The sequence below is a fragment of the Lissotriton vulgaris genome, chromosome 2_1 (assembly GCF_964263255.1).
Source record: "Lissotriton vulgaris chromosome 2_1, aLisVul1.2, whole genome shotgun sequence".
Classification (NCBI taxonomy): Eukaryota; Metazoa; Chordata; class Amphibia; order Caudata; family Salamandridae; genus Lissotriton; species Lissotriton vulgaris.
Window position 1 is genome coordinate 1,094,714,558 of NC_141687.1, and position 19,560 is coordinate 1,094,734,117.

At 46.5% G+C, this 19,560-nt stretch overlaps 1 protein-coding gene across 2 annotated transcripts in view; it reads left to right on the top strand.

Annotated features, from left to right (window-relative positions):
- Positions 1-7,443, top strand: part of OAF (out at first homolog) — a 120,276-nt gene extending 112,833 nt beyond the window's left edge. For both annotated transcript variants that reach the window (XM_086956786.1, XM_086956785.1), the window contains exon 4: positions 5,205-7,443. In XM_086956786.1, coding sequence (XP_086812912.1) covers positions 5,205-5,479 — 275 coding nt within the window. In that variant the 3' untranslated portion in view covers positions 5,480-7,443. The remainder of the gene's footprint in view (positions 1-5,204) is intronic.
- Positions 7,444-19,560: the final 12,117 nt, after the last annotated feature.

Below are 19,560 nucleotides of genomic sequence, written 5' to 3' on the forward strand. Positions count from 1 at the left end.
ATTCACTTGTAGCGTTTGTATGTCGAGACCAACGAGTCCAAGGACCCTTTAGCTCATTCAGTCTACTCGTGCAATAGACATCCATATTTGGTGAATGAATACGCAAGAAATGTCAGCATTACCGGTGAACACGACTTCAAGTCCTCCTCGGCTTTCCACAAACAACCTCACTGCCTGTGGTGGAGCAGCATTAAAAGTGACAGAGATAATCTTCTAGTTGGGGTTTCACTTCATGGATCTTTTTATGATGGTTTAGAATAAGAAGTGTCCTCAATGATATGCCATACGCTTTTTGCTGGATGCATTCCTGAGGGAGAGCATCAGCTGGTGTCAGGCCAGCTGTACACATTTCTGCAGTTACCACTTCTGTCCATATTTTTTTCACAAATAGTGGGAGGAATGGGCACAGATTGTGCTTGCTTCAGACTAGGTGAGGAGGACCTGGTACACCGAAGTGTTGGCATTCAGCATTCGGTCTCCTTCCCATGACCCATCAAGTAGACCCGTTCTTGCACCTCTCGCCCCCTATCCAAACCCCAAATGGTGCAGCTGAACATACGGGGATTGAGCGGTCTCATCTAGAATTACATTGTCTTCCTAATGACATCACAGATGTCACTGTAGAGGCCAGGAAACCTGCTACTAAATCCATCTCTGCAGGCCTCTAGAACAAATGTATTCCATTGGTGTGAGTCCGAAGGCATTTATCCTTTTTACATATCATCTGTCTGATGTCTTGAGGTTTGCATTGTTTTTAGCATTTTTTTCACTTTTTAGGTCTCGTAGCGAAAACACAGCGCGTCAGCGCTGTGTCTCGCTAGAGATCTTTTGTTAGCGACTGTGCTTCCCAGGAGACAGTCCCGGCCGCGCGCATCCTTGGAGCCGATTTGAATCAGGAACGCGCGCTGTGGCCAGGCGCTGTCTCCTGGGAAGCTCAAGCACCACACACGCATGCGCATACATACACACAAGCGCCCATGCACGCACGCACATACATACATACATACAGAGACACCCCCCCTGACACATACACACACACGCGCGCTCACACACAAGTGCACCGAGGCCCCCCTCCCCCGCCGTCACCGTCGCACACATACATACACACACACACACGAGCATACACGCGCACACACACACAAGTGCACCAAGCCCCCCCCCCCCCGCCTTTGGAACTTACCTGGCCAATGTCGGGGACTCTTCTCTCAGCACGCGGCGCCCAACCTCCTGCTAGCGCGGCCCCGGGGCTCCACACCGCTCACAGGAGCCCCGGGCCGCGAGACGCATTGACTTCGCCTGCCTCCGCCTGCCTCCTTTTCCGGTCTGGACGTGGCCCCGCCCCCGTCACAGGCGACCGTGCCTGACTTCCGGGGTGGCCTGCATTGCACTGTCAGACGCGAAATGAAAGATAATGTATTGCAATTCAAGTTATTAATAGCAATTATATGCAGGCAGCCCGTCACTGAGATAATAATTTAAGCAGAGATTGGAAAATAGTCAGACGCCTCTATCCGAGTCTCTGGAGACTTCTCAGTAATTTTTATCCGGCGCAGTCGGGCACCTCTATTTATTGCTAATTATTTATCTTCCCTTCAAATGCCGCGTGATGTCTGCCACTTTACAATGCGCGATGGTCACCCCGCTATCGCGCGCCGGAAGATGCGGCGATGAATCTTAGTTACTGTTTTCCACCAGTGACAGCTCTCGGATGCCACGGGCTCCGCTGCCCGGCCACGGTTGCAAACAGAAGGTTAGTAAGGAAAACAGAATCCCCCTTTGCTGATCGCTATCAGATCCACAGCGCTCAAAGAAATCTATGCATGTATGGAGTGCAAGTTTTTTTTTTAATCCCCGTAACTTGCTTATGCTAACGCACACAATTTCCCTCAAAGTATTTTTTATAAATCTAGTGGATCAGATCATGGCATGACTGATCCTTTGTGATAATTTTGTGAGTGATGAAAAGTGCTTTCAGTGAACCAAAGTGAGCCGATCACAGATATGGGAGCCAGGTTCACAAAATCAGCAGTGGGCCTGAGTAACACACATCACTTCTGAGCAACATTTTTTGAGAATAGCTGATCGTCAATCCCTGCTCCCGTCCCCTCTTCTCATCCACTCCACACTTCGCTCCCTGCCCCTTCTCCTCGTCTGTGATGGCTTCTGATTTTGGGGAGTCGTCGGGAGTAACACTTGCCCAGAATCCAAATCGAGTGAGACCGAATTCTTCTAGGTAGGGCCAGGAGTTCTTCCCATGGGAAAATTAGGAAACAAATTGATAAAATAGCTCATTTTGAAGCACAGTTTTCACACACATTTCTTCAAACACTTCAGTTCTGAAAGGGCTCTCAGAAAACATCCCAGTACCTTCATGGTGACAAGGAAAACTTATGACCCCCCCTGGAGCTGGCCTCATTTTTTTTTTCAAAATCTGATATATGTTAGAAATTACCAGCACTATGTCAGGGCCAGAATTTTGTCATAGGCTTCCCCATATGCCAAAAATGAACTGCAGTAGGCCAAAGCCATCATTGTGCCATAGGTGCTTCCCTTATGCCAGGAAATACATACATGCCAGTGCCAGAATGTTGCCATTGATGCTTCCCGATATGCTGTTGGTTACCCCGTATGTCAAAAATGCCCTCTCCTAGGCAACACATGCTTTTTCCTAACTCTTGAGGGAGAACTTCAGCTGGGGTGGGGAGGGGGGTTGGGTCGAAAATCTAGGCCACTCATAATGAGAGCTTAAGATATGAGGAATTCCCACAGGAATCAGTGAATCTGGGTGTCTTTTCCATGGTAAATTCTCATTTTGGTTGGACTTTCACCAGGCTTGTTGGCTCCTTTTAGCAACTCAAAACTCTGGGTGACATAAAAACGTGATTCAAATGAAGCCGGTACCGGCCCCATAGGAATTAAGAGGCCTCTTATACTGAGGACCTTTGTTTAGAGTCTGCCACCCTTGAATGTAGCAGTCATAGCAGACAATAAAAACCACAACGGAGGTTTTCAGTATTTATAGGGTGTGGTAATTACTCGGGGACACCACCACTTCACTCGGGGACACCACCACTTCACTCGGGGACACCACCACTTCACTCGGGGACACCACCACTTCACTCGGGGACACCACCACTTCACTCGGGGACACCACCACTTCACTCTGGGGACACCACCACACCACTCAGGGGCACCACTCGTCACTCGGGGACACCACCACATCACTCGGGGGCATCACTCAGGGACACCACCACATCACTCGGGACACCACCACATCACTCGGGGACACGACCCACTTCACCCTTCCACCAACTCAATTACAATAACTTTTATTTAAGTATTAAAAAAATGAAAAACCATTGTTATTTGTAATATCAATACATCTAAGTCATGTAAATACAACTCGTATTGCATTACAAATGCTATAGGTGTCACATTTGCAAATGTTATAGCGTTTGGCATTGTCATACACAATGCCAATAACTCAAACTTTAATGCTGCGAGACCTATTGCATTGCAAATGCTTGTTTTCATGTAGTGGCTAAAGTTAAAAGCTACTTGAGAACTACTTCTGTGCTTACATCTTCCCAGCCAACCTTCCCTGTTTAAAACACTACTAGTGGTATGCTTTCTGAAAGATGTGCTTTAATTATTCTCTTTCACTTTTGTGATTTTAATCTTGCTTTGACTTTCTAGATAGTATGTCAATTCAAGCCAATGCACGGTTCAGCTTTTTATTTTTACAAGAGTTCTGCTTTTGGGGATGATTTATTTTTCTCTCGGAGTTGGAGGATATCTGGCCCTTCGCCCTGTCACCCTTCAGTTTCATACAGGTGTAAGGTTTTCCTTCACATCTGCCGATAATTCTTACCCAAAGTAGTTGCTGTATTTTCCTATAAATCAGCCAGTTACACTTCCATCTTTCTTTCCGCCTACACATTCAGCAAGTAGGAGAGGGGTCTTCTTAGGCTCCATCTCAAGTGTGAGGTGTTGTACTGCGTATATTGCAAAGTGACAGGACATGGTTGATGACCTACTTTTTATGGGCTTCACTAGAGTTTATATGGGCAAGGCTGTGACTAAACGCACTATTTCATGTTGTATCATCGTTTGTAGTAAGATACTCTGTGCCCTGCCCAAAAAAAACTTTCCGGAGGGCATTTGTGCTCTTTTTACAAGGGCCATGGCTGCCTAACAGAGGCATCCGAGTTGTACATGTTTGCATGGCAGTACATGTTTGATCCAGCACACCTCTGCTAAGCACTACTGCTCCACGTCCCGGGCTCAGAGTGAGGGGAAGTTTGCCTGATCTGTGTTGCATGATTTCCTTGGTTAGCCGGCAGCAGCCATTTCCACCTTCTACGGAGGTATTGTTTTTGGACTCATTCATGAGCTGAGGAATCTGCAGGAAGATGTGTGCATCCGAAGAAAAAGTTACTTATCTTTGGTAATGATAATTCTGGTGGATGCGTAATGACTGTTTGCGATTCATTGCAACCTTCTAAAGGGGGGAGTGCGGTTTTCAGTTCATTGCTTTATTGTGCGACTGGTCATGTTTGTAATTCTACATGTTCCTACAGAGTTGAGGTGTGTTGCAGTTTCCTTCCTAATAGAGGGTGGATGGCCGTGTTTGAGGACCCTTGCTTTCTTCTAGAGGTGAAGGGTTATGTTTATGTTTCTAGTTTTCCTTGAGGATGCATTGCTGTGTTTGTAGTCTATAGATTCCTGTTAGGTTGATTGGCTGTGTTTGTGATCCTTGTGGATGGCTTTTTGGAGATGCTCAGATTTCTTCTGTTGCTGGTTCCATTTCAGACCCTTTGTTTCTCTTTATGGATTGATGACTGTGATGGAGAATCATTGCTGCCTTATTAGAAAGAATGGTTTTGTTTTGAGGGTTGTTGATCCCTTCTAATGATGGTTGGGTATGTTTGGGGCCAATTCTTCATTCTAGGGTTGTATGGTTCCAAATATGGTTTTGAACTTCCTCCAGATCCGGCTGGCTTTGTGTTTGAGGTTATATGTTATGTGGAGGTAGTGAGTTCCATCTAGGATTTAGCATGTCCCCTATAATTTAACTCTGTTTATGCTTGAGGTTCTGTTTTTGTTTTCCTTCCCAGGCATTTGTGTGACTCGCTCTCTAGTTCTCTTCTGTAGCTAAATTCGTCAGATGAACAATGTTGTTTTCTTGTTTTCTGTCTAAATAGGGATGGACGGCTCTATGTTTGAGCTTCTACCTTCATCTGTGGACATTCCCGAACTGGAGCGATGCAAGCTGTGCACAGACCTGTGGAAGCCCTGCCTCTGCACCTACATGCTCAGCATAGAGTGGTACCCCTGCATGCTAAAATATTGCAAGAATCGAGATGCAGCCGGCAAAGCCTCAACCTACAAATGTGGAATTCGCAGCTGCCAAAAGGCGTACAGCTTCAGCTACTTTGTGCCTCAGAAACAGCTCTGCCTGTGGGACGAAGAGACCTAGCATTGCCTACAGTGCGCCGTATTTTTTTTTCCTGTAACACTTGTGGCCAAAAATCCCTTATTCGTCTTCTGGAGTTGTGACGATTTAGGGCAAGCACTTTGAACAATAATGCGTTGCAGGTTCTCAATACTCAATTCTCTGAAGTCCTGCGGTGTTTCAGTGCCTTCACTATTGGCCTTCTCTTTCACCTTGAATGGCTCCAGGCTTACCTGGAGCATCACTGCATGGGTACTCTTCGTATAATCGAAGACTATTAATTTAACATTGAGAACAGAATTCGGGCCCGGGCCTGGAGATCAGAGTGTGTAGGGCAATTTCTGGCCTGCTGTGAAGTCTTTTTAAAAACGGCTGTCGGAACAGCTGTAGCGTATATGAAGATGCACAAATCAATGAATGATCCTTTCCTCCAAGGAGAAGGTGCCAAGCACTGTGTGCCACCAGCCCTCGATGCCCTGCAGGTCTGTGCTGGTTGGACAAGACACCATGACTTGTGGCATCTGGAGACACTACAGTACTGTTGGCCAAGCTCTAACGAAGTTTTAGACGGAGGATTTTATCAATCAGTGTAAACTGTGAATCATTTTTTAAAACTTTTTATCCTATAATATACTCCATGTTTTTAAATGCAAACCGGCATGGCATAACCATTGTCCAGGAATACGCTATGCCAAAACTTAAAATGAAGACTAAGTGACCAATGCACCTTCCTCCGGCTTAATCTGTTTTCACTTTTGCCTTTTTCTCCACGCTCTTTGACCTCCGACTTTAGTGATGTACCTGTGGTGCCCTCCTTACCTACCATTCCTAATTCTCCCGCAACATCTTGACATGCGTCCTATTCTCCTCTCTCTCACTCTGCCTGAACTCTCTGCTCTTCCATCACTCAAAGTCTTAATATCCCACAGCTTGACCTCCCATGCGCCATCCTTCGTCTCTGCTAGAATCATTTACGTCACTTACAAAACGTATTCAATGCAGTCTAAACCCATGCCCTTACATTGTTGTTGAGCTCTATTGTCTGTGCCACCTATCTTCATCCTCACCCAAATTTGTATCTGTCCATTTCGTCCCAATTCCCATGATGTCACAGTCTCTGTTGATTCCATTCCCCCTCACTTTGCCTGACCTCCACAGCTTGACCTGGCTGCCTGTCCTCGAATGCATCTGCTTGTTTTTCTGCTCTGTCCGCAGGCGGACTTGCTGACTTTTAAGACCCGTCTAGCCTCACGGCCCCTCAGTTCTATTTGCATTGCTGTCCTCCTCCTGAACCGTGACCTTGCTGTCTGTTCCTGTGAACTTGCAGCCCCTCACCTTTCTCGTGGACTATCCACCGCCCTCATTTATCGTGACCTTGCAATCCTCACATCAACCTTGCAGTCAGAACTGCAATGCCTGTCAATTCCTCTTACTATCCAGCGCTCACTCCTACCTTTGATCTTGCACTGCGATCTTAAAAGCCCCACAATTCTCGGACTTTTCTGACCTGCAACTGAACCTGGGTCTTGCTATGTGTCTCCTCCTTGGCTCCTCTCTTCCCTGATCTTGCTGAACCCACCATTAACTTTCATATTGTAGTGACCTCCTAGAGCCGACAATTCTCTGCAACTTTACCTCACCCCGAAACTGCCCTTGGGTCCAACTTCCAATGTCCCTCTCTTCCCCTGAACTTGCTGACTCACCCGAACCGTGACCCGGTTGTGTGACCTCCAAGGCCCCTCAGTTCTCTTGCCCCGTTCTCCCGTCTTTGACGCTGTGAGGTAACCCGTGGAGGCCAGGATGCCCCCCTCACCTCACCACTCACTGCCTGAATGCTTCCATGAACATTTCAATGAAACAATGCTGATGTGAAAGTGGAAACACATATTTTTTTACGAACCTTTTGGGGCGGGTGGGGAGATTTTTATATTAAAACATGAAGTGACAATATTTGAATGTACAAATAATAAAGCGTATTTATCCTATAATGAGATGCATAAGACACCTTATAAGTAAGTGCATCGCACGACAGTCGTCCATGTACTTTTTCTTTTGTATTTGTCAGAGTTGAGTGGCGTAGCTCTGTCCCCTAGTGGATAGACGTTGTAAGTTACTCCGAATAATGTCATACCTAGACACAAGGCACAATTGCTCATACATCTGGTATTAATTTAAAGATGCCACATCCACAAAAGTTACTGATGTGGGTTCTGTAGTTTTATATCCATGCTACTTTTATGTGGGAACACCAAAAACATGTGTATATCTGGAGAGCTGCAGTTGAACGTCTGAATAAGGTTGGCCCTTCACACATGAGAAAATCTGCTTTTCATGTTAATGACTTTATCGACCAAATTAAGCAAAATCTATGAAATACGACATTCGAAATGTAACCCGACAGTGTGGGAATCATAGTGCAGATCATTCCAGAAGGCCAAAAGTTGTAATGTGTGCCAAAATCGGGTCATTTTCCAAATAACATGGAAACCGCAATAGGTTACTTCTGTTGCAAGCAACTCAAACCGTGAAACTAAAGTATGTCATATTGTGCCTGCAAATCGCCACCTCCTTTATTCTGTGTCTCTTTTATCGGTTGTTTTTTTGAGATATTATTTATTTTTTATGCCAAACATAAGTGCCCACTGGACATATGTCTGTTAATGTTAACAAAAATCATAATCTTTTTGTGAACGATAGAAATTAGAACAGTTCACGGGTTTTTCAGTTGCATCAAATGTGTGCAAACATCAGTGGTCGTGAATATTATGTCAAACACAGACGAAAGTCTGCATGGACAAAGTGTCATCTCAACCATCACACCCATCTATTCTGTTTGGCTCAATTAACAAATCCAATGGTCACGGACATTCCACAAAACACATCAACAATCCAGGCGACCCAACAGTGTCACCTCTAATGTAAACACACTCACACTCCATAAGTTGTGTTGTTTGTGAAACTAAACATGTCAGTGTTCTCTAACAAAAAATAAAACTTAAAGTTCACATCCCTAAACACATTACATTACACTGTGCAGGCTTCAAAAATATACATTGCTCAGTACGTAAAAAAGTAGGTTTATGTAAACTCGGCCATTATAACCACCAAACAGTTAAAACAGGAACGGATATTTGTTCCCAAAAACTTTAGTTTAAGAGAAGCCAAGTTTGACAGGGGAGGGGTGTTAGTAATAGCTATACCCTAAAAAGTCAAAAGGCATGAATTTCACATGTTACAGTGCTATTTTAGCTCCAGCTCCTCCTGATCATGCTCTTCTTTCCATGTCAAACATGATTTTATAGGTGCAGTAGCATAGCACGCATGGTTCAATAGCAGGAAGTACATATTGAATGATTAAGCAGGGATGCAATTCACCCTTCACTGACAAAAATGGGCAAGAACACAATACACAAAGTTCTGGCATGTAAGGAGCAAGTTGGCATACTTCCAACACAAAGAAGCAACTGCACAATCACCATTTCAATTCAGTGTTACCCCAGATACGTGGAGACACTGCTTTAAATGGGCCGGTACAGAGTACCAGCACTTTTTTTATTTTGAGAGGGCGAGTACCTGCACTTCCCAAAAAGGGCGTAATACTTTTAATTAGAGAGTACCAGCACTTCTCAGAAACAAGCAGGTGCTGTGCTACAAAGTACACTTCTCTTTTTTCATTTAGAATCATACAAACTCTTACACGTTTAACATACTCGCTTCGTCACTTCTTCGTCTCTGATGTCACCCTATCCCAAGAAAAGGCAGGGTGAGAGTTAAGGTTGAATGAGAACAGCTGGTTTGAGAGATAAGGTAGTACCTTAACTTGTGAATCTATATTTCCCTTTTAAAGGGGCGACTCACTGAATTGCAGGTATGGTTATGGTATTTCTATAGCATACCTAGCCGAAAGGCAGTGGAGCACTATACATGGTGAAAGACTCGCATGAAGTAACCGGGAAAGGCGATGAGAATGGGTTGAAGATGGTTAATGCATTGTGATGTCGTGCTCTTCAACTATTTCCAAAATTTGAGCAGCGTTCGAGCAAATTTTGCAGTACGCCGCCAAACCCTGCTGACGTCCTCAAACAAAGCAACATCATAGAATGCTCTTTGTTTGTGATTGTTAGAGATATAGGATTGGGTAAAGAGAATGTGTTTTTTCTCTCTCTTTACACTGGATGGTCTCTTTATGAAGTATTTATGTTCACCTGGTAGCAGACAAGGTACCACTGGAATGACCATGAATGGGCTTTGCTTCATGCAACATTTTGTCTCATGATTATGTGGTGCAGTACCACATAACTATCAAAAAGTGATTAAATGTGATAAAGGAACCTTTTATCAGTTCTCGAACCCAAGAAAAAAAGCCATCTTATGTGTTATAGTTACCGTAGAGGACATAGTTTGGAAACATTTAGTCCGAAAATTCAGTAATAATACATTACGTACTGTAAGCCATGTCTATGATAGCAGACAGAGTGAAAAAAGATGTTGCACTACACTCTCGCTAGCAAGCATATTGCACATGCCCTATCATGTGAGTCTTTTTCGATTTCCCTCCAACATGCCTTCTCAAATTATCCACAAAGTCCTAATTTCTTAATTTGCTAAAATTCCCCTGCGGATTAAGATCCCTTTTAGTTACTTTCTTTGCCTGAACTGAAACCTAGTTCTTTTAAGTTCTGAGATCTTTGGAACTATATTGCAGCTTAAGTGAAAGTATTACAGGAATACTGTGAAATGACAGCCTAGTAGTATCCATTCCTGTTACTCATTTCTTAATATGCACAGTGCTGGCCGTAGTAGTAATATAACTGTAGAAAATGTTGTGACTCTTATTAGCACAAGTAAATGAAGTTATGTGAAAAGTGGTCAATTTACAAAAATGAAAAAAAACATATAAATTGAAATAAGCCCGGGTTTGCTATGAACAAAGAAGCCGCACAATTTATAGGAGTCCACGCACCAGAGAGGCAGGTAAGAATGACTATTTTAAATGGTATTACATCAAAATTTAACTACAAATCGAATGCAGCAACTAACAAATGAAGTAGAACATAAACAGTGCTAATGGAAATTCTGCTGCTAAGGGACAGTGGATAAAGTGATTTTAACACCAGTAAGACCTAAAGGTATTGTAAAATACAAGAAGATATTGGGATCTGCAGTAACAAGTATTAAGCAATTCAAATTGCCTTCCGTTTTAAGGGACTGATCACTAAAATGTCATTAGAGCACTCACTTGGTTTCTTACTTTCTTCTGAAAAAAATGGATTACAATGTTTTTGTGTGTTTTTTTTTACAGTTTGTGTTTTATGTTTCTCTTGTGTTTTATGTTTCTCTTTTTATGTGCCTTGTGTCTGTGGCGGGGTTACCACCCACTATTTAAATCACTTTACTTTTCTACAGATTTTTTTTCTTCAGTTTTTCCTTTAAATAACCACAGGCATTTATTTGAAATCTGCTCCTAAGAAGCTGTGCGAAAGTGATTGAAAACATGTATCTGAAAGAGACACGTTAGTGATAGATTCCTTACCTTAGAATATCCACAAGCGTCAGACTGGATCCGGAAAGTTTTGCTTAGCAGAATCCCTGTGCGTCAGTAGGTAGCGTCTTGCGTCTCTGGCGCCGTCACTGGCCTTGTAAGCACCGAGATAATGTCACGGAGACTACTTAGGTGCCACTCATGCGCGCTGACGTCAGTTCTTTTTTCCCACATCAGCAAGCGCAGATCCGATTGAGCATGTACCTTAGTCACTTTTTTACTACTATTTGAGACTTTTGTCTCCCCTTTTTTTTCCCCCATCTGGTGCACGTAGGGATGCCTGGCTTTAAGTCCTGTGGGGCCTGCCACCATAATATGTCGCCGGCAGTCCCCCACGATGTTTGCCTCTACTGCCTGGAGACTAATCACGACTCTCGGGACTGTCACGCCATGGCCCCGAAGGCCTTAAGGGAGCGGTGAAGGAAAGTGCTGGAGGTCCAGCATTTGTCACACTGCCCCTCCGGATCTAGGGGCCGTTCTCGGGACCGCTTGCGGGACTGGAGCCGTCGCTCCTCGGGCTCCAAGTCTTCGCCTTCGGATTCTGGTAAGCGACGTCCTAAAAAGAAGTTGAAGAAGCGTGTTCGCTCTCCGACGTCCCCGTCACTCCTCGGAGGCAGACGATGGGGACAGGGGCTCCACCCCAGCGGCTCATCTGGAGCCTTGGAGTCTCACGGTCTACCCGCCCTACCCGGGTCTGTCTCGACTTCCGAACATTTGCAACAGTTTCTTGCTGCAATGGATCACCTTTTTAGGCCTCTGGCTCCTGCCGCGCCTTTGGCAGAGTCCCGGCATCATATCAACCTTTTGGAGCTGCGGGCGATCCGGCTTGCACTGAAGGCATTCCTTCCCTCTGTCCGGAGAAGTGTGGTGCAGGTGTTCACGGACAACACCACCGCCAAGTGGTATTGCAACAAACAGGGCGGGTGGGGTCCTGGACCCTATGTCAGGACGCTCTGCGGCTCTGAACATGGCTGGAACATCAAGGCATTTCTTTGGTGGTTCAGCACCTGGCAGATTCTCTGAACGCCAGGGCGGACGAACTCAACCGCCGGTGCTTGAGGGATCACAAATGGTGTCTGACCACGGACCTGGCACAAGGTCTCTTTCAGCAGTGAGGAGAGCCTTGGTTAGATCTATTCATCACCGAAGAGAACAAGCAATGTCATCAGTTCTGCGTGTTGGACTTTACAAGGTGGCACACGCTCAGTGATGCTTTTCGTCGCAAGTGGAGCTGCGGTCTATTATAAGCTTTCCCGCCTATACCACTTCTGCCCAGAGTGCTGAAGAAGATCAGGCGTGACTGGGCCCAGGTTATCCTTGTGGCTCTGAATTAGGCACGAAGATACTTGTATCTCGAGCTACTCAGCATGGCGGTCGATCTCCCGATCCATCTGCCTTTTTGGGAGGATCTTCTGTCGCAGTAGTCCTGCATCCGAACCTGTCCAGCCTCCGGCTTTCAACCTTCCTCCTTCCTCCTGAAGTCTGTGATTTTATTCTGGAAGCCACGCGTCCCTCCACTAAAAAGGTATACGCCTGCAAGTGGAACAAATTTGTGGTATGGTGCACAGCAAAGGCTGTGGATCCCCTTACTGCCCCTCTTTCTGAGGTCCTCCCGTTCCTTCTCTCTTTGGCCCAGCTCTGCTCTGGGCACTATCGCAGGTTATCTTTTGGCCATCTCTGCCTTTCTACGGCTTCCAGATCAGCCTTCTCTTTTTCAGTCCCCAGTTGTTAACCGTTTCCTCAAAGGTATTACTCATATGTTTCCACCTGTGCCTTTCATAATGTCTCAGTGGGACTTGAATCTTATCTTGACCTTTCTGATGTGCGCTTCCTTTGAGCCCCTTCATAACTGTCCCTTACGTCTTCTCACTCTCACAATGGCTTTCCTAGTAGCTATCACCTCTGCGAGAAGGGTGTATGAGCTCTTCTAAACCTCCTTTCCCCTCTGTTCATCCAGTCAAGGTGGTCCTTCTTTCTTGCCTAAGGTTGTCGCGCCCTTCCACATCGGGCAGACCATCACTTGGCCCACCTTCTTTCCACCTCTGCATCCCTCTAGGGAGGAGGAGAGGCTCCACTGGCTGGACCCAAAACGGGCGCTCGCTTTCTCTCTGCATCGTACACAACAGTTCCAGGTGGATGACCAGCTCTATGTTGGATATGTGGGTGCCAAGAAAGGTCGGGCCGTGCACAAGCGGACCATCTCCCGCTGAGTCATTCTGTGCATCAAAGCATGTTACTCCTTGGCTAAGAAGGAGCCTCCTTTGGGGCTGCGTGCTCATTCCACCAGGGCGACGGCAGCCACTACTGCTTTGGGAATCGGCGTTCCCTTGCAGGACATTTGTCAGGCAGCTATGCGGGCCTCGCTGCACACATTTACAAAGCACTACTGCCTTGACATTCCGGTCCAGAGAGACGGCTTCTTTGGCCGTTCTGTGCTCCATGACTTTCTGGTGTAATATTGTCCGCAGACCCACCACCGGGGTTGGTATTGCTGGGGTATCTATTCTAAGGTAAGGAATCTATCACTAATGTGACTCTTTCAGATGCACAAGTTACTACTTGTGTAACGATATATCTGTAAGAGACATTAGTTAGTGATAGATTCCTTACTGCTCCACCCATCCTCCCCGTTCTGCGAACTGATTACTAGGGTTAAGGTTATCCCTTTCAGGGGCCTAGTTTTTTTTGGTCAGTATCTTGCATGGCTCTGCTTTCCTGGTGCGGAAAGTGATGTACAGAACTGACGTCAGTGTGCATGGGTGGTGCCTGAGTAGTCTCCGTGACGTCATTGGAGCTGCAGGACGCCACCTACTGACATGCAGGGGTACTGCCAAGCAAAACTTTCCTGATCCAGTCTGACGCCTGGGGATATTCTAAGGTAAGGAATCTATCACTAACTAATGCCTCTTACAGATATATTGTTACACAAATAGTAACTTGCGCTTTATAAATCTAAAAAAGATATTTGAAGGTTGAGCCAACTTATAGTTTGCGCTATGTTATCTCAGAACATCTGCACTGTGGGCTGAAGTAACCATCAGTCTAATGGATACTCATAACTGCAGATTCCCCAGCCTGAAAATGTTCCCAGGAGCCAGACTTGGTTCAGTGATTTGTCAAAGCAACGCCTACTGTGTGCTTCTTGGTGACACCATCATACTCCATGAAGGCCTTGTGAAATTGACACAGCAGAGCCTCTTATAGGCGTGGCTCCAGCGTGAGGAGTTCTGCTCCTTGCTTTCCAAACCTTTTGAAAGGGATATGGTGCTTCACTACCACCTTTGTAGGTCTTTCCACATTTTCAAAATTTATGGACTGTGTGTTTGGGAAGAAATTACCTCTCCCCAAAATAAAAGGTGATCAGGGAGGGGGAAAGATAATTTGCATGTAGTGAAACACAAGAACTTGCATTTGAAGCAGCAGTCCTGCTCGAAACCCCACTCAAAGTCACCAGGTAACGGCCACACGAGGAGCTGCATAGTCTGTAATCTGAGAGCTCTTCTCTTCCAGTGTCCATCCACTCTGCTCCCATTCTGGGCCTGGTCTCAATGCCCTCTAATATCTCCAGACTGTTGTTGACTCTACAACAGGCTAAGGCCATCAAAAAGGCAAAGCAGCAAATTTAAAATACTACTGCAAAGGTCTTCAAACATTGTTCCGTTGAGCCCGCCTAAGCTAAATGTTTTGACATCTGGGCCCCCTTCAAAACTTTATGGCAAGGATTGGAGGATTAGGAGGGGCAGGGCTTGCAAAACCATTTCAGGGGTACCTTTTCTGTATCTCATTATCCACAGTAAATGTGAGACTTAAAAGGGGAAAATGCATGAAAACAAACAGAAATTGATTTTTTTTTAGACGGCGTCCCATAATTGGGGGAGTTGGAGTTATGAGACCTTCACACTCCTTGGCTCCACTGCAACACCACCTGCTTCACTAATTATAACTGCATCCCCGAGTAGCAGACTCTTTCATCCCTTCCCTACCATGTCTGGCCATCACTACAATCTTTACAGTCTCTCTATCCCTTTCAGAAAAGAAATGGCTCCTACGAGTTGTTATCTATGCAGCACGGGTTCCCTCTGCTCAAATGCTAACAAGGAATATGATCAGCTCTAAAGGCCCTTTTGTGAAGAGGCCCATGCACTACCCATGGAGCTCTCCCTTGATGCAAAGTGAAGCAAGGCAGCATGTAATAACATTTTGTGTTACTTTAAGAAACTATCCAATGCAAAATCTGATCTTGCCTTTGCTAATAAATCCCAACATAGCACTTTGTGTCAAGTTTGCATTACAAACCTGTTGCAAAGCATTAGTACATCTGTGCCCTAAAGTGGGGCCTTACAGCCTTAAAGTCAAGGATTTTTAGACCACATGGCTGCTCGGAGTGTCCTTGCAGTAGGGCTAAAGGTACACACCATTACACAGAAGAACCCACTAGTGAGTAGATAAGAAAAGCCAGGTTTTTAAGCTTCCCACAAAAGACCTTCAAAGGAAGCATCCAGAAGTCTAGAGGAAGCAGATAACAAGCTTTGCCCGCTAGGGACAAAAATACTTTACCTACCTTGCTCGCACGCTTAAGGAGAGGCACCATCAGCAAGGCGGAAGACACCTTCGTAAAAATCTAATGGGAGGGTTAGGTTGAATTTGTTAGAGAGATAACCGGGGTTGGAATGGAGCAATGCTGCTTCTTTATCTGTAGCTAATGCAATGATTGTGGAAAGGGAGAGATTGCTGTCTGTCCAGGAAGTCTCAGAATGAGCCGGGTAGCAGCATTTTGCACTGCCTGGAGATGTATAGCAAAACCTAGGATACCCTTATTTAAAGAGTTAGCATAATCCAACCGAGAAGTTACCAACGCATGAATCACCGTCTTTCTGCAACGAAATCCGAGAATTTAATATGGGTGCAAAATCAGAGGTTTCAAAGAAAGTTATCTAATTTTACTTGTAAGCCTTGCATTACATTTGCGTACAATCCAGCTCAAATCGTGATTTGCAATGGATTGTAAATGCCAACACACTTTGAGTCAGGTTTGCATTAAAAAGGTAACGCAAGACAGGAGGAGCCAAGCGCATGCCCAAGATGGCCGCGTAGGGTAGTAGCTCTGCCAAGACGGACCCCTCGCCCCCACATCCTGAGCCGCTCCTGATGCGCGGACCCGAGTGGCAGTGAGTGGCCCGCGGTGACGGAGTTGGGTCACATTTGTTGCCCTGGAGTGACAAGTGGGGCGCCGGCCGTCGAGTCCTGACGAGGACGGGGTCAATCAGACTGCGGGCCCAGCAGTAGTGCAACGGACGGTCTCGGAGTAATATCCCTTTTGGCAATTGGACTTCTTCGTGGTTTAGATCAGTGAAGCCGGGTTTGCTGGCACGGGGGGAGGCCCTGGTTTGGGTCAAAGATGGTGGCTAAACCAGAAAGCGAGAAGTTGCAGTCTCGGTCTACTAAAGGATCCCGTTATGTCCAAACCAATAAACTGGACCGGTACACACTGCCCAGAGGTTTCCCGCCTGAATCAAAGAAGACACAAGGGCCGGGAAGAGATTCAACTGGCACTCTGCCAGAGCCTATGTTGCTGGGTGTGATGGCAGCCATAGAGGGGGTAAAAACGTCTTTGGGACAGAAAATGGAATCGCTTGATCAGAAACAGGATGCTGTGACCATTGAGGTCTTATAAATTGAGTCTTCTTTACCCCGGTACCGTTTGGTTTAATGGGTGCCCCCTGTCATTCATAAAGTGACCATTGAGGTCAACCTTAACCAGTGAAAAGGTCAAGTCCCTGGACATTAAAACTGCTAGCTTGATAGATGATGTGACGTCGCTGCAGCAGGAGGTACAGGAAGTTCAGCGGGCTGGGGACCTCACAAGCCGGAAGCTGGACGATTACGAGGGAAGGGCCCGGAGATGTATTGTTCGCATTGTTGGTGTACCGGAGAAGGCAGAGGGCCCAACTCCGGATCTGTTCATGGAGGACCTGGTTCTCAAGCACCTTAAGCCCAAAGGCTTGAGTAATTTCATTACTATCCAACGGCCAACGGGCACACAGAGTCCCGGGTGGTTGGCCAAGACCTGGGGCTTCCCGCCGTCCAATGATTTCAAAGGTGCTTCATTTCAGAGATCAAGACGCTATCCTGCAGGCCTCCAGGTTGGGAGGCCCTTTGAGATTTGGGAATACCAGCCTCTCCTTTTTCCCGGAATTCACGCAGGCGGTCCAGAAACAGCGTCAGGGATTCCTAGGGATCAAGAAAAAACTCAGGGACAGGGGCCTGAAATATGCCATGTTGTTCCCGGCCCGGCTGAGGATTGAGGCCAACTTAAAACCTGTTTTTTTGACAATCCGGACATTGCCTTGGACTGGCTGGAGACAGGAGTCTGAGAGTCAGAGAGACCTGAAAGTGAGGAGACGGGAGATGAGTAAGAACAGGAGTAGTAAGAGCCGCTCGTAGACCGCGAATGGGGCGACACAATGTCTTCCTGGGCAGTGATCTGCATTAGGCGCAGAAATGGATGCTACGGGGGTGAAGAGGGGGTCTATTGGAGCTGCCTTCCTCCTCATTTCTACCTTTAGATAGTTGGTTAGTTAGATATGGGGCGACAGGCACACTGCGAGTTGGGGAAAGGCGGAAGCCGAGTGCAGGGGTGCAGGGTGGGGGGAGGGGGGATGGGAGTATGTTGGTTTTTTGATTTGTTGTTGAATGATCGTGGTTTTTTCTTTTCAATTTTTTTGTGTCAGGTGATGAGAATGTAGCTCTGTGCTCCTCACATGGGTTAAATGGCACAATATACTCACAGATTGGGGATGAAAGTGCTGAGTTGGAATGTGAATGGTTATTGTGATAAAATCAAGAGAGGGATGGTTAGTCAGCTTATCAGGAGACACTCCCCAGACGTATTGCTGCAGGAGACTCACCTAGTGGGTAATAGGTGCATGGCCCTCCATAAAGGGGGGTTTAACCCCTTCACTGCGGCGGCTATTCCTCCGCAGTGCTAAGGGGGCGGGGCGGCGGTCGCATGCTGGTGACTGAACCGCTCCGTCACCAGCTTTGGTTGCGCTGTGCTTATGACGGAGCGGTTCCGTCATGGCCCGCCCCGCACAATGGAACGCTCAGCGCAGGCACGGAATTCGCACCGCGCAGGAGCGCCGAGCGGGCCATGACGGAACCGCTCCATCATCAGCACAGTGCCACCGCAGCTGATGACGGAGCGGTTCTGTCATCAGCAGGCAAAGGGTTAAATTGGTGGCTCACGCAGGGATTCACTACTGGATCTAGGTGGGGTGAGGATTTTGTTTAAAAATTCCTTTCCCATGTCAGTGCAGGCCACGTGAATTGACCAGAAGGGCAGATATGCTGGGGGGTAAGACGGTCACCTTTTTATCTATGTACTTGCCGCCAGGCCTCCAGTCTGATACTTTCCGAGACTTGAGCTCAGTCTTCCTTACACTGCCTCTTGGTAGTCTAGTTTTGGGATGCAACTTTAATGCCGTACTGGATGGAGAGGTTTACCGTAGCCCACCATGAGTGCTTAGACAGTCACAGAGATGGCTCCCAGACTTCCTGGAGATGCTGGGGTTGGTCGATAGCTGGCGAGTCTGTAATCCAATGCAGACACATTTCACTCACATATCGGCAGCACACAAAAGTTTGTCAAGCTGGACTACGTGCTGTTGCCGGCAGCGATTGCCACCATGATTCAAGACGCACGATACCTGGGCAGGGGTATCTCTGATCATTCTCCGTTATGGTTGCAGCTCACTCTCAGACGGCAGACGGCTGGTAGGGTAGCTCCCATTAGTGCTTGGCAGTTGAAAGATCCGGCCATTAAGAAAGAGGTGCTCCAAATATCGGAACACTACTTCCTGGAAAATGAGGTGAATTGATTCAGCGCAATCCCTCTGGGAAGCTTAAAAAACGGTCGTAAAATGGGAGGTCTTGTCTCTGGTAGCGGAGGGAAAAAGAAGAAAAGACAGGCGGAGTTGATTCAGAAGGAGGCCGAAGTCATAGCTTTGGAGGAGGGAGTTGCTAGGTCGCACCCAAAGGCGGATCTCCACTTATTGAGACTCCGACATGAAGAGTACAAAGCGCTAGCCAGAGACAGAGTGATTGCTCGAAACAATGCCGTACAGAACTGCATATATGAGCATGGTGATAAAGCTGGTAAGTTGATTGCGTGGCTCGAGCATGGGGAGTGGGCATCGAGGCTGGTACCAGAGTTGGAGGGACCGGAGTCAGATAAAGTTACTGAACCACTAGCTGTGGCAGACGCATTCTCGGTATATTATAAGAAGGTCTATACCGTTGACAGTGCGTTTACTGAGGCTGAAAACAGCGCAATTATTAGGGATATTGCTATGCCTGGTTTGTCAGAGGACGATAGGTCCTATTTGGACTCTCCATTCTCTAACGATGAAGTGGTACAGGACAGATAAAGTCCGGTAAGGCGACTGGCCCTAATGGGATACCGATTGAGCTGTGTAAATTAAATGCCAACAGAATCGCCTCGCATGTACGAGCCATGTTTCTGGAGAGCAAGAAAAGGGCCATCTCCCATATGATCAACGACTGG